The 26,555-nt window shown below is 42.9% G+C and overlaps 1 protein-coding gene across 1 annotated transcript in view; it reads right to left on the bottom strand.

Moving 5' to 3' along the window:
* The window catches only part of ZFYVE1 (zinc finger FYVE-type containing 1), a 68,254-nt gene that overhangs the window by 15,186 nt on the left and 26,513 nt on the right, over positions 1–26,555 (bottom strand). Inside the window, exons 3-4 of the mRNA XM_066341368.1 lie at positions 21,462–21,966; positions 16,258–16,472 (exon numbers count right to left, since the gene is read on the bottom strand). Of these exons, the coding sequence (XP_066197465.1) occupies positions 16,258–16,472; positions 21,462–21,966 (720 nt within the window). The remainder of the gene's footprint in view (positions 1–16,257; positions 16,473–21,461; positions 21,967–26,555) is intronic.

Genomic DNA, 26,555 nt, shown 5'->3' with positions numbered 1-26,555 from the left:
CTGGACTTTTATTTTTGGGGAGGTTTTTAATGGTTTTTTCTATTTCTTCTCTACTGATAGGTCTGTTTAGGCTTTCTGCTTCTTCTTGACTCAGTCTAGGAAGGTTGTATTTTTCTAGGAATTTATCCATTTCTTCTAGGTTGTTGAATTTAGTGGCATAAAGTTTTTCATAGTATTCTACAATAATTCTTTGTATATCTACGGTGTCCGTGGTGATTTCTCCTCTTTCATTTTGGATTTTGTTTATATGAGTTCTTTCTCTTTTTTCCTTGGTAAGTCTTGCCAAGGGTTTGTCAATTTTGTTGATCTTTTCAAAGAACCAGCTCCTTGTTCTATTAATTTTTTCTATAGTTTTTCTGTTCTCTAATTCATTTATTTCTGCTCTGATTTTTATTATCTCCTTTCTTCGGCTGGTTTTGGGTTGTCTTTGTTCTTCTTTTTCTAGTTCCTTAAGGTGGGAAGTTAAGTGGTTCACTTGGGCTCTCTCTTGTTTGTTCATATATGCCTGAAGTGATATGAACTTCCCTCTTATCACTGCTTTTGCTGCATCCCATAGATTCTGATATGTCGTATTGTCATTTTCATTAGTCTGTATATATCTTTTGATCTCTGCACTTATTTCTTCTTTGACCCATTCATTTTTTAAAAGTATGTTGTTTAGTTTCCACATTTTTGTGGGATTTTTTTCCTCTTTTTTGCAGTTGAATTCTAGTTTCAAGGCTTTATGATCAGAAAATATGCTTGGTACAACTTCAATTTTTCTGAATTTGCTGATGTTGTTTTTGTGGCCCAACATATGGTCAATTCTTGAGAATGATCCATGTACACTGGAGAAAAATGTATACTCAGTCACTTTGGGATGAAATGTCCTGTAGATGTCTATCATATCCAGGTGCTCTAGTGTTTTGTTTAAGGCCACTATGTCTTTGTTGATTCTCTGTTTGGATGACCGATCTAGAGCCGTCAGCGGTGTATTGAGGTCTCCAAGTATGATTGTGTTTTTGTCAGTTTTTGTTTTAAGATCAATAAGTAGCTGTCTTATATATTTTGGTGCTCCTTGGTTTGGTGCATATATATTAAGAATTGTTATGTCTTCTTGATTCAGTGTCCCCTTAGCCATTATGAAATGGCCATTTTTGTCTCTGAGTACTTTTCCTGTCTTGTAGTCAGCATTATCCGATATGAGTATTGCTACACCTGCTTTTTTTTGGATGTTATTTGCTTGGAGTATTGTTTTCCAGCCTTTCACTTTGAATTTGTTTTTATCCTTGTTACTTAGATGAGTTTCCTGTAGGCAGCATACAGTTGGATTTTCTTTTTTAATCCATTCTGCTACTCTGTGCCTTTTTATTGGTGAGTTTAATCCGTTTACATTTAGTGTAATTATTGATACTTGTGAGTTCCCTATTGCCATTTTATATTTTGCTTTCTGTTAGTTTTGTGTCTTGTTTGATCCTTCTCTTTCGTTTTTCTATCTTTTGTTTTTATTTGGTTGTATTCCATACATCTTTCCTCTGTTGCTATCTTTTTTATCTCATGTGCTTCTGTGGTGGTTTTTTCAATGGTGGTTACCTTTGAGTTATGAAAAGGGTCCCTACCCTGTTCATTGTAGCGAACTATTTTGTGAGTACTTTTGCACTCCATCATCCTTTGCTACTGTTAATCTCCATCTTCTCCCCCTCTTTATTTTTGTTGTTGTCACAGTTTAAATTTGGTTTTATTGTGTTCTTCTTGGAGCTTTTACTTGTGGCTCTGTTTTTTTTTGTTCTTTGTATCTGATTGGAGAACCCCCTTTAGTAATTCCTGGAGTGGGGGTTTTCTGATGATAAATTCCCTCATCTTTTCTGTATCTGTGAATGTTTTTATTTCTCCTTCATATTTGAAGGATAGCTTTGATGGGTATAGTATTTGTGGCTGAAAGTTCCTCTCTTTCAGGACTTTAAATATTGGGGTCCACTCTCTTCTAGCTTGTAGAGTTTCTGCTGAGAAATCTGATGATAATCTAATGGGCCTTCCTTTATATGTTGTATTCTTCTTTTCCCTGGCTGCCTTGAGAATTTTTTCTTTGCTGTTGGTTTGTGTCAATTTCATTATGATATGCCTTGGAGTAGGTTTGTTGGGGTTAAGAAAACTCGGAGTTCTGTTTGCTTCTTGAACTTGAGGCTTTAGTTCTTTCCACAGGCTTGGGAAGTTCTCATCTATTATTTGTTTGAGTATGTTCTCCATTCCATTTTCTCTCTCTTCTCCCTCTGATATACCTATTATTCTTATGTTATTCTTTTTGATGGAGTCAGATAATTCTTGTAGGGCTATCTCATTTTTTTTAATTTTTGAGTCTCTTTCTTCTTCTCTCTGTTGTGCCTCAAGTTGCTTGTCTTCTATTTCACTAATCCTCTCTTCTATCTGACCTGTTCTATTAGCTAAGCTTGTTACTTCGTTTTTCAGCTCGTGAATTGAGTTTTTCATCTCTGTTTGATTTGTTTTTATAGTTTCACTTTCCTTGGACATATATTCTTTGTGTTCATTGAGTTGTTTTCTGAGCTCCCTAAATTGCCTTTCTGTGTTTTCTTGTATATCTCGGAGGATTTTTAGGATTTCTATCTTGAATTCTCTGTCATTTAGCTCCAAGGTTTCCAATATATTAAATTTTTTCTCCATAGATTTTTCCTCATCTAGCTGTGTTACCTCTCTTTCTTTTGTATCCATGATACTCGATTTTCTCTTCCTTAATGGCATCTGAGGGTGGTTTTGTTGATAGTATTAATGAGATTTAATAAAGAATAAAAAGTTTAAAAAAATAATAAAAAAAAATCGAAAAAAGTTGTTTTTTTAAAAAAAATTATGAAATAAAGAAAAATAAAATAAAATAAAAATTAAAAAAAAAAAAAAAAAAAGGAAATTATTCCCCCCCTCCTTTTTTCCTCTCCTCTCCTCTCCCCTCTTTCTTGATAAAATCTTGTGGTGGACTGTGAATTATAACAAACAATGCCTGTGATGGAGGGCCTGAATTGGGGAAAAGTAATAAAGGGGCAAAAAAAAAAAAAAAAAAGAAAAAAGAAAAAAAAAAAGAGCGTATGGACCCACAAAAAGCAAATAAGGAAAAAATTTGGGTCAAGAATAAAATGATTTGCTTTTAGGTGTTGGTTGTCTAAGAGTTATGATGAGAGGATTAAGAGGAAAACGGAAAAATGGGGGGACAAATTAAAAAATTACTATTGTATTTAGTGGAACAAGAACTAGATAATATGGAGAGCCAGGGATGGGAGCACTGCTAGTAAGTTAAAAAGGTGAAGTAAAAACCCCCCAGAATGCCACAAACATAAGTTTGAGTCCCAGATAAGATAATTTGTTTGTTATTGAGGTTTGAGTGAGAGGAGATGTAAAGGAGGAAGGAAGAAACTAATATAGAGGGAGAAAAGAAAGAGAGAGAGAGAGAAAAAAAAAGAGGGAACCACTAAAAGAAGAAAAAAGAAAGGAGAGAGAGAGAGAGAGTTAAGGGTTTTGGAGTGCAACCCTCATAGAGAGAAAGGAAGAGAAGAGAAAAGATAATGGGAGATGTAACACTTATGGGTAGTGTAGTTCAAGGAGAGGAGAGAGTAAGACCGGTAGAGAGTTAATCGGCCAAATTGGAGGAGGAAAAAAAAAGTATCAAGAATGAAGATAAGAGAAACAAACGAACAAATATAATAAAATGGGATAGGTTATAAAGTCTGCAGATTATTCTTGATTTTGAGAGGTTATCTTCTTGCTTTTTCTTTTCTCTCCCTCTTCCTTGTCGGTGACTCTGTACCCCGGGTTTTGCCCCTTTGCCACGCTCAGGTGGAGGTTTGCAGTTGATAAGTCTCTATGGCAATGTCATGTATTGTGCTTTAGTCTCGTTGGCAGTCTAGGCTATTAGCATTTATAGGCTCCGACAGTGAGAGAGTCCGTGTTCCTAGAGCCTTTCTCCTAGTCTTTCCTTCCTCAATTAGTAGCCTGATAATCCAGCTATGGGTTGCTGCTGCCTCTGCCTGGATAGTAAGAGGCTCAAAGAGCTGGCAACTCCCCACTCTATTTCCACTCAGCACAGGGCTCTGGGTAAGGCTCAGTCAGTCAGAGCTGCTAGCATAATCAGGCGGGCTTTCCGGCCATTCAAAGACCTCTGGCTCTGCCACTCTGTCCGGTAACACAAGCGGGTGCCCACTTCCGGGGCGCTTGGAGGAAACTCTCACTCACTGGCTGCGCGCGCAGACCAGGATATCCGGCCAGCAGTCTCACGCTCTGAGTGAAACCCCCAATCGCAGGGAAAAGTTGCAGCGTTGGAATTGAGTCTCGCTCCGTCCCCGTGCGCGGCTTTTGCAAGGCGCTGGGGCGGCCCGAGATTCCGCTTTGGCCCACACAAAGGCCCCTGACTCTGCTCCTCTGTGCGATAACACGGGTGCGCACTGCCGAGGCACTCGGAGGAATCGCTCACTCCTTATCTGCGCGCGCAAACCAGGATATGAGGCCGGCCGCTTTCCCTCTGAGTGAAACACCCTCGGCAAGGAAAATCTCCACCGTTGGAATTAGTTCTCACTCCCTCCCGTGCGTGGCTTTCCCAGGGCGCTGGGGCTGCCCAGAGACTCTGTCCTCGGCCCACACAAAGGCCTCTGACCCTGACTCTCCGTGAGGCAACACGGGCACTGACTCCCGGGGCCTAGGAAGAAATCTCTCGCCCACTAACTGCGCACCAGCCAGGAGACCGGGTAAAATGGCCGCGCCGCTTGTCTTTCTTTGTTTGGGTTTGGCGCGAGTGTTAGCTTGTATTGCCCGGGTTGCCACAGGATCAGATTTTCCTCGGCTTGGATCTCCGTGCCACAGCCTGGTTCGGCCGTTTGTTTCGCGGCCTGGATGTATTCACCCCCTTTGCCCGCCTCAGTTTCTATATTCACAGTTACCAGAGAAAGCCGCCCTGTTTAGGTTAGTGAGGAAGGCGGAGCATTTCTTACTCCCTATTTCCTTCGGGGTTTGGTTATATATTTAGCCAATTTTTCACTCAATCATACCTTTGGGTGTATTGCGAAGCATCTGGAAGCTCCAAGTATAGGTTTTTCTGTTTCTGGTTGAAGATCTTGTTGAGTTTTGGGGGAGATTTATCGGTATCGCTTCCTACCCCGCCATTACTCTGACGTCATCTCCCTAATGATGTTTTAATACCATGAGCTAGACACTCAGGTGTATACAAAGGCAAGTGATACCAGTTTTGAGTCAGGTCAGGTGTAAGACAAGAATAGAGGCAAGGAATGTATAGAGCTGAGGGTGCATGGCTCACCTAAGGGCATCAAATTCAGCTTCTGCAAGGATAACACATGGCCCAAAAGACATCACCTGCCCACAATGGCCAGCCAAGTGGCAATCCTTGATTTAGAACCCCTCCCCCCCCAAAAAAAAGACCTAACAAATAATACATGTAAGTCCTATTGTCTTGGGGATAATTTGGTAAAGACTAATTTAGGGAAAACATTAATGAATATAAATATGAATATTAATGAGAATAAATGAGAAGACAAGTAGACTCACTAGTTCACAATGCCCTCCTCTCTTCTACTTCTTTTTTATTTTTTTAATTTCCATTGCTTTGCGAGGGAGAGAGAGAGAGAGAGACGCATCAACTTGCCGTTCCACTTATATTATGTACTCACTGATTGCTTCTCTTACATGACCTCGGCACACCCGGATGATGCTTTATCCACTCGACCACCCATCCAGGACGTCTCCTACTTCTTAGTATGACCCATCTTTTGGGGATTCTATTGGTCTCACCTCTTCCATGAAGACTTCTCTTTCCTTTTCTTTTTTCAGTTTTTAAATTTATTCATTTTAGGGGGGGGGGGGGACAGGAAGCATTAACTCCCATATGTGCCTTGACCAGGCAAGCCTGGGGGGTTTTTTGTTTTTTTTTAATTTATTTTTATTTTTTACAGAGACAGAGAGAGTCAGAGAGAGGGATAGATAGGGACAGACAGCCAGGAACGGAGGGAGATGAGAAGCATCAATCATCAGTTTTTTGTTGTGACACCTTAGTTGTTCATTGATTGCTTTCTCATATATGCCTTGACCGTAGGTCTTCAGTAGACCAAGTAACCCCTTGCTCAAGCCAGCGATCTTGGGTCCACGCTGGTGAGCTTTTTGCTCAAACCAGATGAGCCCGCGCTCAAACTGGCGACCTCGGGGTCTCGAACCTGGGTCTTTCCACATCCCAGTCCGACACGCTATCCACTGCGCCACCGCCTGATCAGGCAAACCTGGGGTTTTGAACTGGCAACCTCAGCGTTCCAGGTTGATGCTGTATGAAACATTCTCAACCACTTTAGACACACCACACTCTGCCTTCTCTGAAGGCCCGCTGTATTCAACATCTAAACTAGTATTGAGTAATTAGGTGATGATGCAAAGCTATCGGCCTATTGTATTTCATCTCCATATCTAGATCATAAATGTTATGGAAGAAGTTTCCTACCTTCATATCCTCTAACTACTAGGACCTCTGGAAAGAAGTGCCATACCACCAACCAACTCCCCATGTACACATCAACCCCTGCCCTCCCCCCTGACTTTGACTTTGCCTCTATGCTAAGCTTCATCCTAGGCACAGGCTCTCAGAAATTTTAGGTTACTTTCTGATTGGTCAAACTACTGATAACTTTTTCTTTTTTAGTGAAAAAAGGGGAGATACTGAGACAGACTCTCACATGTGCCCCAACTGGGATCCACCCAGCAACCCCTGTCTGGGGCCGGTGCTTGAATCAACCAAGCTATTCTTAGCACCTGAGGCTGATGCTGGGACCAACTGAGCTATCCTCAGCACCCGGGCCAACATGTGAACCAACCGAGCCACTGGCTTCGAGAGGGAAAGTGGGAGAGAAGAAGGAGAGGGAGGGAGTGAGAAGCAGATGATCACTTCTCCTGTGTGCCATGCCCAGGAATCAAACTCGGGACGTCCATATGCCAGGCTGACACTCTATCCACCAAACCAGCCAGCCAGAGCCCTGATAACTCTTTAAGGTATAATTCTCACAGGTATGCGCATAACTCTCTGGGGCTAGCTGGTAGAAAACAGAGTATTATCTTTCTAATCATTAATTCACTGAAAGATCTGGGGAGCCAGTTATTTTTATATAACAAACAAACATGGAAGGCCCTGGCTGGTTTGTTCAGTGGGTTAGAGCATCATCCTGAAAAACCAAGGATGCAGGTTTGCTCCCCAGTCAGGGCACACACAGGAAGCAATCAGTTAATACACAACTCAGACAAACAAAGGAATGCTTCCCTCTCTGTCTGTCTAAAATCAACCAATAAAAATAAAGTACTTTAAGGAAAAAAAGAACATGGATCTAGTATGAAGCCAAATGGAAAATTTACAGAAATTAAATATGAGACGCGCCCCCTCCCATAAATAAGAAAAGTCACAGAGTGCAAAGTCACTTCAGGCTGTAGTTAGCAGCTTTGCGCTCTCTGTGACTATTTCCTTATTTATGAATTAGGGATGCTAGAAGCACCCTCCTCAGTAAGGGTCTTCATGGGTTACACTGTGAGGGTGAAATGAAGTCACCCATGTAGCACTTGGCATGGGCTGAGAGCTCAGAAAATGTTAGCTGCCATTATTAGTTCTTTTTTTGCATACTGAGAATTTTATTTCCTTATACTGTCACTACCTAACCCAGGTATCGCAGGAGATAAAAGAACCTCTCTCCATGATAGCTCATTAAGTCTTCATGGCTGCTTGCACGTGTGGTGAATACAGTTACATCCTCATTTTATGTCATCAACAGTTCTGTGACTTGAAACACATATAACAAAACCAATTTTACCATATGTTGATATAAACAAGAGTTAAGTTCCTACGTCATCGTCATCGTTATAATAAAATGTTTAACAAAACATTGAGGACCTGCTGTAGACAGATGCAAAAAAATGCTTAAGTATCTAATGAGGTGATAAAGGAAAAAAGAGAACTAAGGAATGTAGAAACTACTAACAAGGTATAGGGAAAACCAGAATGAAGCATTTTTACGCCCTGAGTTTTCTGAGTAACGAAAAGAATAACCTAAGTACTAGTTTGTCTTAGGAAAAATAATATATGTAGCATGAGTTCAACAGTTGCGTTGAATTTGGGATGGGGGATGCTACCCCCCCCCCATAAATATAAATTGCAGACCACTAATAGTGACAGCACAAGGTTCTTTCTGCTCTAAAACCCAAGTGGCCTGACTGGTTCCCTTCTCTGAAAGTTCTTCAGAAAAATGGGGCATTTCTAAGTATCTCAAAGCTTGGCATAAAACAATCTGCAGCCTGATCCCCACGGTGCATTCGCCCACAGAACTGCTGCCTGCCCTAAACAAATGAACTGTTGGCTCATGTTGGCCAAGGCAACAGTAACCTATTATGACATCAAAAAGAGAACTCCTACACTAGCCAGCCTCATCACTTCCTATGCTGGGTCACCCATTCTCCGAAATGCTGGGAAGCACGAAAAGCATCTTACTTCCCTCACTAGTCACTGAAGGAATGAATCCGACCTGGACCAGCTTCAGGAGGGCTGGACATGAATCAAGAGTATGGGAACATTCAGAAACTGCTTTTTAAAAAATCTGATGTTAGTGTGCTTTAGATACAAGGGTGAGGAGAAACTGTCCTCCCTCCTCTATAACCTGATTATTCCTTTCCAGTGTAAATACTATCACCTACTCCAGATACATTCTCTTTCAAAAATTCCAAACCTCACATCATCCCAGGGTTTCTTGGGCTTTCCTCTTCCTGAGGTCCCAAAGGTGTAGGAAAAAGGCAACCTGAAAAAGCTCGGGAAAGCACTTGACGTAAGTCTGGAAAGGGTTGCCTGGAGACCAGATGATCTTGAACTTTAGTTGTCCTGACAACAAAATGGCTCTTTCTATTGAACCTAAAAGGTTAGTCCCAGTCATCAAGGGCTAGAATTTTTTGATTCAAAATGGACTCTTATGTAACCAATGATGCCACTCCCAACAGAATACCACTTTTATTATTATTTTTTTTTGTATTTTTCTGAAGTTGCAAACGGGGAGGCAGTCAGACAGACTCCCACATGGGCCCGACTGGGATCCACCCGGCACGCCCACCAGGGGGCAATGCTCTGCCCATCTGGGGCGTTGCTCTGTTGCGACCAGAGCCATTCTAGCGCCTGAGGCAGAGGCCATGGAGCCATCCTCAGTGCCCTGGCCAACCTTGCTCCAATGGAGCCTCAGCTGCGGGAGGGGAAGAGAGAGACAGAGAGGAAGGAGAGGGGGAGGGGTGGAGAGGCAGATGGGCGCTTCTCCTGTGTGCCCTGGCCGGGAATCGAACCTGGGACTCCTGCATGCCAGGCCAACACTCTACCACTGAGCCAACCGGCCTGGGCCAGAATACCACTTTTAAAAGGTTAATAAATGTGTTCTGATGGGATAGAATTGGAAAGTCAGAGTCTCTACACATTTAGAAATCAGAGGCTAAAAGAGGTATTATATAAAACCTCTACAAATTCAACTTTAAAATGATTCTCTCAATTATTCAGAACTGTAATACAGGCGATAGTTAAGTCAATATTCAATTCCTGATTCAATAGAAATTTGAGCCTCTCTTTAAACAGATTTACCTGCTCACTCCAGGTATGCTCTGCTGGCAGGCATCTGGGCTGCTTCTACCATGGAACCTGAGCAAAGGGGCAGGAAGTGGGAAAGAGCCCAGCTGGGAAGGAGGCACTGGGCCTGGACCACAATGTGGCAGTGTCAGCAGGGTTAATCGGGAAACATATGGCAAGTTACTAAAGCAGAAAGTGACTGCATCTCTCTCTCTCTCTCTCTCTCTCTCTCTCTCTCTCTCACACACACACACACACACAAACGAGAAAATACAATCTTTCTCATTAATCACATTTCTTGTTCAATAATGACCATGAAAAGTAGCACTTAGGCTTCCTTTGAATCCAACAGCACTACATCAATCACGTCGAACCCACAAATAAGATGCAGCTAATAACTTTTGTATAGTATACCAATGGCATTAAAAAGAATAAGGTATGTATTATGTACTAATACAGAAAGATAACCTAGATGCATAACTAAGTGAAAAAAAGTAAGTTCTGGAATAGTATAAATGGTACAATCCCTTTTATAAAGGAAAAAAGATGTGAGAGCAAGTGTGTGTACATGAGCTTCTATAGCAGTGAAAATTTCTAGAAGTATATACAAAAAGTGACTTACATTGGCTATCCAATGATTAAGAAGAAGAGATTATGGGAAAAGATAAAAAGATTTAACTTCTCGCCTGACCAGGCGGTGGCACAGTGGATAGAGCGTCGGACTGGGATGCCAAAGACCCAAGTTCGAGACCCCGAGGTCGCCAGCTTGAGCGAGGGCTCATCTGGTTTGAGCAAAGCTCACCAGCTTGAGCCCAATGTCGCTGGCTTGAGCAAGGGGTTATTCGGTCTGCTGAAGGCCCGCGTTCAAGGCACTTAAAAAAAAAAAAAAAGATTTAACTTCTCTATGATCCCATTTATTTAGGAAGAAAAAAATACATATATACTTATGTATGCAAATGTGTAGCACTCAAAATTTCTAGAAGCATATGCAAGAAAATATTAACAATGGTTATCACAGAGTGAGAGGGAGAGGAGAAAAAGGAACTCAACTCAGACCATGCACATTTCTGTACTACATACTACAGTGAAGCAACTACAAGTTGATGCTTCTCTCTCTCTCTCTCTCTCTCTCAAAATACCTTTAAATACATGGAAAATATAGTGGGGAAAAATGGAAACCACTATTAAAATAAGAGAATCCCTACATGTAAAAAAAAATGACCTATACATATAAACTAAAAGCATTCAGCTCTTGCTCTGGCTGGATAGCTTGGCTGGTTGAGCATTGACCTGAGGTGTGGAGGTTGCCTATTCGATCCCCGGTCAGGGCACATACAGAAACAGAAGTTCCTGTCTCTCTTCTGCTCTCTCCCTTTCTCTCTCTCAAGTCAATAAAATAAACATTAAAAAAATAAATAATAAAAAATCATGCAGCTCTTTAAAAAACATGTTTTCATAGAATACTTAATGGCATGGGAAAAATGTTAGGCTTCAATGTTTTCTTTTTTTTGTGTGTGTTTTTTTTACAGAGACAGAGAGTCAGAGAGAGGGTTAGACAGGGACAGACAGACAGGAACGGAGAGAGATGAGAAGCATCAATCATCAGTTTTTCGTTGTGACACCTTAGTTGTTCATTGATTGCTTTCTCATGTGTGCCTTGACCGTGGGCCTTCAGCAGACCAAGTAACCCCTTGCTCCAGCCAGCGACCTTGGATCCAAGCTGGTGAGCTTTGCTCAAACTAGATGAGCCCGCGCTCAAGCTGGCGACCTCGGGGTCTCGAACCTGGGTCCTCTGCATCCCAGTCTGACGCTCTATCCATTGTGCCACCGCCTGGTCAGGCTAGGCTTCAATGGTTTCAAGAAAAAAAGCAAAGTATATACTTGTGCATATATATATTATGACCCCAATTCTCATTTTAAAATAAGTAGCAAGAATAATGAAATACCACAATTTATCTATTTTTTGCCCACTTAGTTTGCATTTTGTTGTTACTACAAATACTATTAACATCCTCATATAGGCCCTGGCAGTTTAAAGCACTGTCCTGCTATGCCAAGGTTGCAGGTTTGATCCCTGTTCAGGACACAAGAATCAAATAATGAATGCATAAATAAGTGGAACAACAAATTGATGTCTCTCTCTATCCCTCTCTCTCTCCCCTTCCTATCTAAAATTAATAAATGAAAAATATTTTAAATCCTCGTATAGGTCTCCTTGTGTTGCTGTAGAAGAGTTTCTTTAAGACAAATTCCTAGACATGATATAGCTAGAATATACATTATGCATATTTTATCTATACTGGATATTTATAAATTGCATTTCAAAGGGGCTATACTAATTTAAACTTTAACTGGCAGTTTATAAGAGTTTACTGGTTCGTATCCATTTGACTTTTTATTCCTAGACTTTTCAGTGTCTGCCCTTGTATTATTGATATTTTAACTTTTATTTCTTTGATTACTAAAGAGTTGAGATTTGTAAAGGGAGGAACAGGAAGCATTAAACTCATAGCAGTTGCTTCTTCTATGTGTCTTGACTAGGGAAGTCCAGGGTTTCGAACCAGTGACCTCAGTGTTCCAGGTCAGCACTTGATTCACTGCGCCACCGCAGGTCAGGCTGCATCACAGTGCTAACTGCTTCTTACGCAATTTGTCTCTCCTTTTTCCTAACAATATTTCTGTATATTTCATCTAAAATTTTTAAAAATCATATAGAAAAATAATCATATAAATCATATTAGAACATATCCCTAGCCTTTTCAAAGTGTTTACTCAGTGAGTTATTAAGGAACTGAACAAGGTCAAGAACAGCAAAGAGCCCTGAGCACTAAGTACCGCTTACAGCACTCTGTGTCCCTGCTGGTCTTATTTAAACATTAACCCAGCTATTGGTCTCCTCATCAAAATCCATACTGATCAGATTTACTGCCCTTTGTCTAACACAGTATGATTCAGCCTCTTTTGACAATGTCTGCAATAGTACTTGGGTGTTAACTTCAACTCTGACTACCTCTAAGCCATTCCAAGGCCATTAGCCAGTACATCTAAGTACACTTCTATGTGAGACAGATTCCCCCATGTGCCCCAACTGGGATCCACCCAGCAACCCCATCTGGGGCCGATGCTTGAGTACTGAGATATTTTTAGCTCCTGAGGCTGATGCACTCCAATGGAGCCATCCTCAGTGCCTGGGACCATGCTCGAACTGAACTGACTGAGTCACTGGCTGCGGGAGAGGAAGAGAGAAAGAAGGGGGAGTGGGAGGGAGGGAAAGCCAATGGTCACTTCTCTTGTGTGTCCTGAGAAGTGACATCAAATCCGGGACATCCATACGCCAGTATGTCAGGCTCACACTCTATCCAATGAGCCAGTAGGCCAGGTACTCAAATTCTAATCGGAAGTATGTATTTGATGAATTATCTTTATTATATGCGGCTTAAGTGTCTGTCGCCGATAGCTTATTGGTTGCTTGCGTAACTGTACTAGCCAATGGGGTGAAGTTGCCACGGCATTCAAATAGTCCCGCCTTCTGGCATGCCACCTCACAAATTGAGGTTAAAGATTGGAGCAATTATTATGCTGTTAAGAAATCTTAACACCAGAAGGGGTCTTTGCAATGATACAAGACTAGAGGTTCTCCAATTGAAAAATAATGTCATAATAGCTAAGTCTTTGACTGGCTCCTCTAAAGTGAAATACATGTCATTCCAAGAATTGATTTGGCTCCATCTCAAACAGGGTTGCTGTTTCAATTGAGACGTAGACAATTTCCTATAAAACTTGCCTTTGCTATGACCATCAATAAGTCTCAGGGCCAAACGCTTAAGTGTGTTGGCATTTTTTAACCTGAGCCTGCATTTGGACACGGTCAACTTTATGTTGCCTGTTCAAGAGTTCGTGAAAGAACGGACGTAAAATTAAAAATAATTGATCGTCCTCTGTAAGGCGAGCTTAAAAATGATGGAAAGATCTACACAAGAAATGTTGTGTAAAAAGAGATCTTTGACATGTGAATTAACATTTTATTATTTAAATCACCTTTATTTATTGAGCTAGCGGTGGCTCTTAAGAAATGTACCGCCAGTGGTTTCCTTCATTGCACTCTACTTTAAGCAATTAAGCAAGTAGAAGGGGGAAACTCCATGGGGCAGTAAGCAAAGGGGCATCCTCACTGCCTGCCCTGGGTAATTCAGTTTGAATTAGCAGACACCTTTGCACAAATCATTTTAATTACAATTTATAATATCTAGAACAGTGATCATTTCGTATGACCGCCAGGCTTTCTAGTTTAAATATAATCATTCTCATAGTTTTTTCTTAACCCTTTGAGTAGTACAAACATTCACGTATGTCCTTGTGCCTCCTGACCATCCAAAGTACGATCGTACATGTATAAGGCAACATTAAAAAAAAGCACAAATGATCCTGACCAGGCAGGGTACAGTGGATAGAGCGTCAGACTGGGACATGAAGGACCCACGTTCGAAACCCTGAGGTCACTTGCTTTAGCGCAGGCTCACCAGCTTGAGCTCAAGGTCGTAGACTTGAGCAAGGGGTCACTCGGCTACTGCTGTAGCCCCCCCAGTCAAGGCACATATGAGAAAGCAATAAATGAACAATTAAGGTGCTGCAACAAAGAACCAATACTTCTCATCTCTCTCCCTTCCTGTTGTCCTTATCTGTCCCTCCGTCTCTGTCACACACATACACACACAAAAAAAGGCAAATGTATGTTCTTCTTGTTTCCATAAATTGGTTAGCAAACAAACATGATTGTAACTTAATAAAACTAGAACAGGAACTAATTTCATTTTTTGAAGAAAAAAAAAACTCACTTCCGGGGGTCAGCAAGCATGAAAAAAACTTACTACTCAAAGGGTTAATATTATTCACAATAGTTAACACTATGGAACACTTACCAAATACCAAGTACTTTGTTTTTTAAGTATGTTGTTCTCATTTAATCCCCACCTCAGCTTCAATAGGAACACTCTATTATTCCCTCTACTGTACAGATAAGGAAAAATGTCTAAATAAGCACTGTAAAGGCAAAGATGGTTGTCTACTGTCCTGGCTGAATAGCACAGTTGGTTAAGCAACTTAGCATATGTCCAAAGTGTTCTCCTGTGTAAAAAAAGGGAAACAGGGCCTGCCTTGATTTATACCCAACTCTTCCTATCCCTTCCTTCCTATCCCTCCCAGTCCCAGCCTCTGGTCCTAACTCTCAGGGCTTCCTCGTAGCCCAGCTCCAATCTTCTTGTCAACATTTCCCTGTTCTGTCTCCGGACCTCACACCCTTAGCACTGTCCCGAAGGCCCTGCTCCTTCCTGCACTTCTGTCCCAGGCTTGCAGCCCAGTAACACAGAGGTGTGCACAAAGCAAACCACAAAAAGTAGGCACAGGATTGATTTAAAAGTACATCACGAAGATGAAACATTGTGTTGAAGCCTGACCAGCGGTGGTGCAATGGATAGAGACTAGATAAACCCTGAGGTCGCCGGCGTGAGCATGGCATCAACATGATCCTGCAGTCGCTGGCTTGAGCAAGGGGCCGCTGGCTTAGCTGGAGCCCCCACCCCACCCCCAGTCAAGGCGTGTATGAGAAGCAATCAATGAACAACTAAAGTGCCACAACTACGAGCTGATGCTTATCTCTCTCCCTCTTATGCTCTAAAAAAAGCAAAACCCAAAAAAACAAAACATGGTGTTGAAGTAAAATCCTTGAAATATTAAAAATAAGCAAAATAGGAAAAAAGAACCAAATAAGCAAAAATACTTAAAATTAGATCTATATTTCAACTATATAAAATGAAAGATGATAGATGTTCACTGTTTATATGGACATATATACATACACATACCCTTCTGACACAATCTTCTACTTCAACAAAATAGGTATAACCTAGAAAATAATTCCAAATATAGAAGGAGCATTTATGATTTAGTTGCACTGGTTTTTTTGTTTTTGTTTGTTTTTTTAGAGAGAGAGAAACAGGAAGGGAGAGACATGAGAAGTATCACCTTGTAGCTGCGTCCCTTTAGTTGTTCACTGACTGCTTTTCATAAGTGCCCTGTTAAGAATGGGGGGTGGGGGGTCATGCCCAGCCAGTGACCCCGTGCCCAAGCCAGCAACCTTGGGGTTTTGAACCTGGGACCTCAGCATTCCAATTTAACACTTTATCCATATAAAGAAAAGCACAAAATAACATAACAGGAACAGATCGATGTTCCTGTCTCTGTTTCCTTCTCCTTTCTTCTCTCTCTAAAACCAATAAAATAAACATTTTAAAAAAAGAAAAATACAAAGGCTGCCCAAATAACTGAGCCTCAACATGAGGTCAGTTCACCAGGGCTGGGCCACACCACCCAGGAATTAATGCTTTTCCCACTCCCTCAAAGCCTAGTTTTTCTCTGACCTAAAGACCTGTCACTTTTTTAACTATCACCCAAGATTCCTCTGCACAAGGGCTCCTAGCAAGGTGCAGTCGTTCGACAGGAGTAAACTCCACTCATGTGCTTCCTTTCTTATAACCTCTCTTTCCAGCCCAGGCTTCCAATCACCAGCAGCAACAAACGCTGGTGAACTTAGTGATCCTGCTACCCACTGGTTCTCCAGTGAGAAGCACTCAAGGCGGGCACCAACTCACCTTCAGGGCTTTGAAGATGACCCCGGGGTGCCGGGGAGAACGGGTGGTATTGTTCTCTAGCTGCTGCTCCAAAGCACGCCGAAGCCCAGAGAAGTCTGTGGGAGGGTTGTAAGTCCTGGTTCCCTTGTAGTGAATGGAACTGAAAGCTTCAGGGAAGCGGCCCAGCTTCCGGAACCGGTCCTGGATGAGCTTCTCCGGCACCTCGGAGGGGTGATCTGGACAAGCAAAAATGGGTACATGAACATAGACCTTTCTTTAAAAAAAAAAAAAAAAAAGGAAACAAAAGCCACCTCTCTTTCATGACAAAAGTCTGAGCCCATCTATATAAAGTACGTGAGCAGGCAGACCCAGTCTACGCTGTTAGAGTTCAGGCTGGCCTTGTCTAGAAGGGAGGCAGATCCAGTCTACGCTGTTAGAACTCAGGCTGGCCTTGTCTAGAAGGGAGGCAGACCCAGTCTACGCTGTTAGAGCTCAGGCTGGCCTTGTCTAGAAGGGAGGCAGACCCAGTCTACGCTGTTAGAGCTCAGGCTGGCCTTGTCTAGAAGGGAGGCAGACCCAGTCTACGCTGTTAGAGCTCAGGCTGGCCTTGTCTAGAAGGGAGGCAGACCCAGTCTACGCTGTTAGAGCTCAGGCTGGCCTTGTCTAGAAGGGAGGCAGACCCAGTCTACGCTGTTAGAGCTCAGGCTGGCCTTGTCTAGAAGGGAGGCAGACCCAGTCTACGCTGTTAGAGCTCAGGCTGGCCTTGTCTAGAAGGGAGGCAGACCCAGTCTACGCTGTTAGAGCTCAGGCTGGCCTTGTCTAGAAGGGAGGCAGACCCAGTCTACGCTATTAGAGCTCAGGCTGGCCTTCTCTAGAAGGGAGGCAGACCCAGTCTACGCTGTTAGAGCTCAGGCTGGCCTTGTCTAGAAGGGAGGCAGACCCAGTCTACGCTATTAGAGCTCAGGCTGGCCTTCTCTAGAAGGGAGCCTGAGCAGGGCTTCTACGACGAGCATGCTGGGCTGTCGTGATCTCAACCTGATTTCACGAGTACGTTCAGGTTGTGAAAACTCATCACACTGCACACTTTGATATGCTATGTACTTTTCTATACGTACATTATACTTCAAGAAGTCTTTTTCTTTTTCCATTGATTGAAAGAAAGGGAGAAAGACAGAAGCATCAATCATTGTTCCACTTAGTTGTGTACTCACTGATTGCTAATTGTACGTGCCCTGACTAGGGGTCAAACCCAAGACCTTGGTGCAGCAGGATGGTATTTTAGTCACTTTAGTCACTGAGCAACCCGGCCAGGGCCAACGAAGTTTTTCTTTTCTTTTTTTTCTTTTTTTTTTTTTTTTTTTTTACAGAGACAGAGAGAGGGTCAGAGAGAGGGATAGATAGGGACAGACAGACAGGAAAGGAGAGAGATGAGAAGCATCAATCATCAGTTTTTCATTGCGACACCTTAGTTGTTCATCGATTGCTTTCTCATATGTGCCTTGACCGTGGGCCTTTAGCAGACTGAGTAACCCCTTGCTCAAGCCAGCGACCTTGGGCTCAAGCTGGTGAGCTTTGCTGAAACCAGATGAGCCCATGCTCAAGCTGGCGACCTCGGGGTCTCGAACCTGGGTCTTCCGCATCCCAGTCCGATGCTCTATCCACTGCGCCACCGCCCAGTCAGGCTCCTCAGCATGTCGAGACGACGCTAACCAACTGAGCTACCAGGGCTGTGGCAGTAACTTTTTTTTTTTAATTTTTTTTTATTTATTCATTTTAGAGAGGAGAGACAGAGAGAGAGAGAAGGGGGTGAGGAGCTGGAAGCATCAACTCCTATATGTGCCTTGACCAGGCAAGCCCAGGGTTTCGAACTGGCGACCTCAGCACTTCCAGGTCGACGCTTTATCCCACTGCGCCACCACAGGTCAGGCTGTGGCAGTAACTTTTGAAGGAGCTGGCAATACCCAAAGGGGTCACCAGTGCAGCCTGACCACCTTCACTTCCCTTCTCACAGCTTCTCCCTGGACATATAATCACTGACCCCAAGTGGTTATGGGAGCTTGATTCTGCTCATGGGAGCTTTGCTAAAGCAGAGAAAATTCATTTTTTTACTATTTCGAAAAGGAACAGGATCAAACAAAATCAGAAAATCTGGACCTGTGGTGGTGCAGTAGATAAAGCATTGACCTGGAATGCTGAGGTCGCTGGTTCAAAACCCCAGGCTTATCTGGTCAAGGCACATATGGGAGTTGATGCTTCCTGCTCCTCCCTGCCTTTTTCTCTCTCCCTCATCCTAAAATGAATAAAATCTTTTCCTTTTTTTTTTTTTAGCAAGACAGATTGAAACAGAGAGACAGAGAGAGACAAGAGAGATGAGAAACATCAATTCTTTTTTTATTTTATTTTATTTATTCATTTTTAGAGAGGAGAGAGAGATAGAGAGGGAGAGAGAGGAGAGAGAGAGACATAGAGAGAGAAGGGGGGAGGAGCTAGAAGCATCAACTTTCATATGTGCCTTGACCAGGCAAGCCGAGGATTTTGAACCGGCGACCTCAGCATTTCCAGGTCGATGCTTTATCCACTGCGCCACCACAGGTCAGGCCAAAACATCAATTCTTTATTGTGACACCTTAGTTGTTCATTGATTGCTTTCTCATATGAGCCTTGATGGGGTGGAGGGGAGTCCTCCAGCAGAGCAAGTGACCCCTGCTCAAGCCAGTGACCTTGGACTTCAAGCCAGCCACCCACTGTGCTCGAGCAGGCAACCTCAGGGTTTTGAACCTGGATCCTCGGCGTCCCAGGCTGATGTTCTATCCACTGCACCACTGCCTGATCAGGTGAATAAATAAAAATCTTAAAAAAAAGAAAATCTAATGGTTACTTTGCCCACAATCCTGGCACCTCTCCTACCCTGCATAAACTCTGGCTGTCTTGGTTCCATCTTATGGTTTTAAAAAACAACAATTTTATTCCAGAAACAGCTCTGGATTTAGAAATTAGAAGACCTTGCCTGACCAGATGGTGGTGGAGTGGATAGTGTCGGCCTGGCATACTGAGAGGTCGCTGGCTTGAGCACAGGGTCACTGGCTTGAGCGCAAGATCATAGATATGACCCCAATGCACAGGTGGGATTCAGCCAGTTTGCACTGGTTTGTCAGAACCAATACCTAATTTTTTGTTAAGTTTGGTGTACTGGTTGTTAAAATGGCACTTGTAATCAGAGTTCTCTCCAAAGTGGGTGCCTGGGCAGTCATCCAATGTGGAAATCACAAATTTACATTCCTTGCTCTTTTTTTTTTTTTGACAGAGTTAGAGAGAGAGAATCAGAGAGAGGGACAGATACAGACAGACAGAAGAGGAGAGAGATGAAAAGCATCAATTCTTCATTGCAGCACCTTATTTGTTCATCTATTGCTTTCTCATACGTGCCTTGATGGGATGGGGGGCTACAGCAGACAAGTGACCCCTTGCTCAAGCCAGTGACCATAGGTTTCAAGCCAGCGACTTTTGGGCTCAAGCCGGTGACCATGGAGTCCTGTCTATGATCCCACACTCAAGCCAGCAACCCTGTGCTCAAGCTGGTAAGCCTGTGCTCAAGCCGGCCATCTCAGGGTTCTGACCCTAGGTCCTCCACATCCCAGTCTAACGCTCTATCCACTGCACCACTGCCTGATCAGGCCATTCCTTACTCTTTTTTTTTTATATTTTATTTATCGATGTTACATAAAGAGGAGCTAGGGGGGGAGGGGGATGCGAAGTTATTGCTTCACTCTTAGCTGTTCATTGGTTCCTTGTGGAATGTGCCTTGACCGGGCAAGCCCAGGGTTTTGAACCGGCGACCTCTGTTTTCCAGGTCGACGCTTTATCCACTGTGCCACCACAGGTCAGGCTCCTTACTCTTTTTTTAATGTTCATCTACACAACAGCATATTCTAAGCGCCCGTAGCAATGTTCATTTTGTCCACAGGTGAAAAGAATTGCAAGTGAGGATACCAAATCAAGAAGCAATATGGAAATATCTTAAGTAACAGTTTTATTTTTTTTTTCAGGTATTATTTAAAATTTTTTTGTTAATATTTTAAAACTCTTAGATTATAATCTAGTCTCGTGTACCTCTTTTATTGTTCTTAAATATTAAATGCATGAAACAACAAACTCCCTTTCGGTATATCTTTTTTTATACTTAAAACAGTCATTAGGGCAGAGAATCGGTTGTTAAAATTCTCTGAATCCCACCACTGCGTGGCCCCCTTCCCCGTTCCCATACCTCCAGGACCTACATCTACCATGAAGCAAACACCCGTGGTCTCCCCAAACTAGACTATGCTTTATTTGAAGGTGAGACTTGTGTTTCTTTTCAGCTCGGTGCCCCAGTGCTCAGCACATGACACTGTGCTCTTGATAAACTTGTTGACTGAATGAACAGGGAAATGGTGTAACTGCTTTTGGGGCTGACACTAATGTCCCCACATGCATCCAGTTACTGTTGTTGCACCTGCTCCCTCACCCGCCCTCTCAGGTGATGATCTTGCTTCCTATTTCTCTAAGAAAACAGAAACAATAAGATGACTTACACACACTCACACCTACCTACTTACGTGCAGCTGTGTCCATACACACTAGCTTCTCCCCCGCTGTTACAGGTGAACTGTCCATACTCCTAAGGCCAACTCTTCCACTGTGCACCACTGCAACGTTCCTGCTGTCTCTCACATCTACATTGTGCCATTTCCAGTGACTCATTCTCATCAGTACATAAATATCCTCAATACCTCATCACATCTTAAACCTTAAAAGGAAAATTCCTTGAATTCCCACATCAGTCTCCAGCTATCATTTCGGTGGTCTGCTTCCCTATATAGAACTCTTTGAAAGAGCTGAATATACTCACTACCTTCAATTTTCTCCTCCTACTCTCTCTCTCGATCCCACTCTCATTAGACTTTTATGCCCACCATCCCTGGGAAACAGGTCTTATGCAGACCACCAAGGACCTCTATTTTGCTAAAGCCACTCAACAATTCTTGATCCTCATTCTGACTATAAGCAGATTTTGACGTGGCTGATTCATTCCATCCTTGTGGAAACACTTCTTTTCTTTAGGTCCTGCCCATGCAGAAATTTTTCTGGGCATCCACCATCTTCAAGTTGCTATTACAGCCCAGTGGCCGCATCTTTGATATACATCAAGAAAGGTCAATCTGTGACACAGCACCCCGTCTACTCACCAGAGCCCAGTAGTTGAGTGTGCACAGTCTCATGGAAAATGATAACAGCAGGGCCCAGGGTGGACAAGGGGACATCCAGGCCACAGCGGGCAGTGGTAGCCTTGAGCTCCTTGGTGAAGTGCTTCAGATAAGCTTCCGAGGCATCCCCAAGGAACTTGAAGAGGTCATTATGCAGCCGGTCTGCATGAGTTCGATAGATGACGAGGTCTGAAATGGCCAGGACCTTAAGCAGCAGCCTTGTTCTCTGGCTTATATTCACTGTCGCCCCCAAGAGCCCTTCTGTGTCTATCACTGCTACTTTGTGGACTGGGTCATATGCTGCCCACACTCCCACCGTGCAGGACTCCTGGGCAGGGGAGGTTTTGAAGACTTCGCGGCCATAAAAGAAAGTGTGATTGAGGGTATGGGACTTCCCATCACCAGTGTTTCCAAAAATGGAAACCACCTTCAGATGCTGATCGGGTTTGCAGTCCAACTTCCTAATAAAGTCCTCTTCATTCGTTACCTTAAAAAGAAACAATGAATTAGAGAAATGGCAAAACAGCTAGAAGCATGTGCAAAAAGAACGAATGTGGCCCTGGCCAGTGGCTCAGTGGATAGAGCGTCAGCCCAGCATATGGATGTCCCAGGTTCGAACCCTGGTCAGAACACACAAGAGAAGCAACCATCTGCTTTTCTTTGTCTCCCCCTCCATCTTATCTCCCTCTTCTTCTCCCACAGCCAGTGGCTCAATTGGTTCAACCATGGACCCAGACACTGAGGATAGCTCAGCTGGTCCAAGTGTGTCAGTCTCAGGCACTAAAAATAGCTTGGTACTTGAGCATCAGCCCCAGATGGGGTTGCCAGGTGGATCCTGGTCAGGGCACATGTGGGAGTCTGTCTCACTATCTCTTTTTCTCTCACTTAAAAACAAAAAAACACAAATGCTTCTTAGAGTCAAGGTCCTTGATTGACTTGTCAAGATGGCAAGGAAAACAAGCCCCAGGATAACAGCCTCCCACCCAGCCCTTACCCGTAGCAAATAGCTAACAGGAACTTTTAAAGCCTCAATCAGTATCTGAACTTAGTGATCATAAAAGAGCTAAAATTATAAAATTCTCAGATGACATAGGAATAAATCCTTAGACCTTGGATTAGGCAATGGTTTCTTAGATATACCAAAAGCAATACAACAAAATTAAAATTTGATAAAATGGACTTTATCAAAATTGAAAACTTTCATTCTGCAAAGGGTATTATCAAGACAATGAAAAGAGGCCCTCGGCCTGACCTATGGTGGCGCAGTGGATAAAGCGTCGACCTGGAATGCTGAGGTCGCCGGTTCAAAACCCTGGGCTTGCCTGGTCAAGGCACATATGGGAGTTGATGCTTCCAGCTCCTCCCCCCTGTCTCTCTCTCCTTTCTCTCTCTCTCTCTCCTCTCTAAAATGAATAAATAAAAAATAAAAATAAAAAAATAAATAAAGCAAATGCGCAAACAAAGCCTTTAAAAAAAAAAAAAAAAAAAAGAAAAGAGGCCCTGGCCGGGTTGCTCAGAGGATAGAATATTGTCTAGGCATGCCGAGGTCACAGGATCAATCCCCAGTCGGGACACATTACGAGAAGCAATCAATGAGTGCACAATTAAGTAAAACAACAAGTTGATGCTCCTCTCTCTCCCTACTTCTCTCTTTCTCTCTCTCTCCCTCTCCTTCAAATCAATGTAGAAAAAGAAAAGACAGTTAAAAGACAACCCAAAGAATGGGAGAAAATATTTGTAAATCATATATTTGATGAGACAAAAGTCCAGAATATATAAAAAACTCAAATGAGAAAAAAACTAAGTAAATATTTTAAAGAAATAACCTAATTATATATTAAGCAAAAAAAAATTTTTTTGAATAGACATTTCTCCAAAGAAGACATACAAATGGCCAATAAGCACATGAAAATATACTCAACCTCATTAATCACTGGAAAATGTAAGTCAAAACAATAAGCATCACTTCATACCCAATGGGACAGCTATGATCAAAAGATAAGTGCTGCCTGACCAGGCGGTGGCGCAGTGGATAGAGTGTCGGACTGGGATGCAGAGGTACCCAGGTTCGAGACCCCGAGGTCGCACGCGGGCTCATCTGGCTTAAGTGGGGAGCTCGCCAGCTTGGACCCAGGGTCGCTGGCTCCAGCAGGGGGTTACTCGGTCTGCTGAAGGCCCACGGTCAGGGCACATGTGGGAAAGCAATCAATGAGCAACTAAGAGGTCGCAACACGCAACAAGAAGTTGATGATTGATGCTTCTCATCTCTCTCTGTTCCTGTCTGTCTGTCCCTATCTCTGCCTCTGTAAAAAAAAAAAAAAAAAAAAAAAAAAGATAAGTGCTGCTGAGGATGTGGAGAAACTACAATGCTAATACACTGCTGGTGGGAATGTAAAACGGCAAAGACACTGGGAAAATGTGTGGGAATTTCTCAAATAGTTAAACAGAGTTCTGTCTCAGTAATGTCACTCCTAGGTATACACCCAAGAAAACTGAAAAGTCAGCACAAAACCTAAACATGAATGCTCACAGCAACAGTATTTGTAATAACCAAAGAGTGGAAACAGCTCTGGCCGGGATCCTCAGTGGATAAAGTGTCATCCCGGCACACCAAGGCCAAGGGTCCAATCCCCAGTCAGGGCATGTACAAGAAGCAACCAATGAGTACACAACTAAATGGAACAACATATCGATGCTTCTCTCTCTCAAATCAGTAATTTTTTAAAAAAACAACAGAACTCCCTTGGGGAAGTCTTTGAAAAAAAAAGTGAAAACAATCCATTTGTCTATCAACTGATGAGTGAATAAACAAAACGTGGTATAGCCATACAATGAAATATTATTCAATCATAAAAAGGAATAAAGTACTAATACATGCTGAAACATGGATACACTTTGAAAACATTATGCTAAGTTAAAGAAGCCAGACACAAAACATTGCAAATTCTATAATTCCATTTATACGATGTCCACATCAGACTTCATAGAGACAGAAAGCATATCAGGAGTTACCAAATGGGGGAAGAACGGACTAGGTTGGCTTGAGGTGCCCCAACCTCTGTCAAGGCCCATATGAGAAGCAATCAATGATGCTTTTTTTTTTAATTTATTTATTCATTTTAGAGAAGAGAGAGAGAGAAGGCGGGGAGGAGCAGGAAGCATCAACTCCCATATGTGCCTTGACCAGGCAAGTCCAGGGTTTTGAACTGTCAACCTCAACATTTCAGGTTGACGCTTTATCCACTGCGCCACCACAGGTCAGGCGCTAGGGAGTTACTCTTAATGGGTACAGGGTTTCTATGTGGGGTGATGAAAATGGTCTAGAATTTGATAGTGGTAAGGGCTGCACAACTTTATGAGTATACTGAATTGTATTAAAAGGGTGAAACAGCCCTGGCTGGTTAAATCAGTTGGTTAAAGCATCATCCTAATACGACAAGGCTGTAGATTTGATCCCCAGTCAGGGCACATACAGAATCAACCAATGAGTGCATAAATAAGTGGAACAACAAAGTGATATTTCTCTCTCCCCTCTCTAAAATCAATTTTTTTAAAAAGTGCTTTAGCCTGATCAGGCGGTGGTGCAGTGGATAGAGCGTCGGACTGGGATGCGGAGGACCCAGGTTCAAGACTCCGAGGTCACCAGCTTGAGTGTGGGCTCATCTGGCTTAAGCAAATAGCTCACCAGCTTGGACCCAAGGTTGCTGGCTCAAGCAAGGGGTCATTCGGTCTGCTGAACGCCCATGGTCAAGGCACATATGAGAAAGCAATCAATGAACAACTAAGGTGTCGCAACGAGAAACTGATGATTGATATAATTGATGCTTCTCATCTCTCTCTGTTCCTGTCTGTCCCTCTCTATCCCTCTCTCTGACTCTCTCTGTCCCTGAAAAAAATAAAAAAATAAATAAATAAATAAATAAGTGCTTTAACTTTAAAAGTAAATAATAAAAGGGTGAAATATATAGTATGTTAATTATAATCAATAAGGCTATTTTATGTATTTATTTATTTTAGTGAGAGAGAGAGAGAGAGAGGCAGGGACAGACAGGACAGGAACAGAGAGAGATGAGAAGCGTCAACTTGTAGTTGCGGCACATTAGTGGTTCACTGATTGCTTCTCATACATGCCTTGACCAAGGGGCCCTAGCAGATCCTGGGACTCCTTGCTCAAGCCAGTGACCTTGGGCTCAAGCTAGTGACCTTGGGCTCAAGCCAGTGATCTTTGGCCTCAAGTCAGCAACCATGGGGTCATGCCTATGATCTCATGCTCAAGCCAGAGACGCCTTCACTCGAGCTGAAAAAGCCCACACTCAAGCCAGCGACTTTGGGGTTTCAAACCTGGGTCCATCAGCATCCCAGTTTGATGCTCTATTCACTGCACCACCATCTAGTCAGGCTATAAAGCTATTATTTTTTAAAAACTGGTCAAACTTCACCCATTTATAATTCCTGTATACAGTTTAAAGAACAATGTAGTCGTTATAAAGTAAGACTGGAGCCTGACCAGTGGTGGCGCAGTGACCCTAAGGTCTTAGGTTTGAAACCCCGAGGTCACTGGCTTGAGCATGGGCTCATCTGGCTGAGCGCAGGCTCACCATCTTGAGCATGGGATCATCAACGTGATCCCATCATCACTGACTTGAGCCCATATGTTGCTGGCTTGAAGTCCAAGGTCACTGGCTTGAGCAAGAGATCACTGGCTTGGCTTGAGGTGCCCCAACCTGTCATGGCACATATGAGAAGCTATCAATGAACCACTAAAGTGACACAACTATGAGTTGATGTTTCTTATCTCTCTCCCTTCTTGTCTCTCTGCAAAAAACAAACAAAAAAATAACAAAAATGTAAGGCTGGAAAGAAAGAGACCTGGTGCCAGCAAAATACCAGAATCGACTTCCAAAAAGATGCTGAGCCCCAAGTCTCCAAACACAGAATCCCGGAAACAAAGCAAAGCTCCTGATACAAACAGGAAATGTTTTACTCCGGCTGAAGGAGGGATGAACCGCTACAGCAAGCGTCAAGGCAAAGAAAAAACACATCTTGAGTATCTTCCTAATACTCAAGAATATTCTG

Source organism: Saccopteryx leptura, chromosome 6, assembly GCF_036850995.1.
Source record: "Saccopteryx leptura isolate mSacLep1 chromosome 6, mSacLep1_pri_phased_curated, whole genome shotgun sequence".
Lineage (NCBI taxonomy): Eukaryota > Metazoa > Chordata > Mammalia > Chiroptera > Emballonuridae > Saccopteryx > Saccopteryx leptura.
This window is presented reverse-complemented; position numbering and strand designations above follow the sequence as displayed.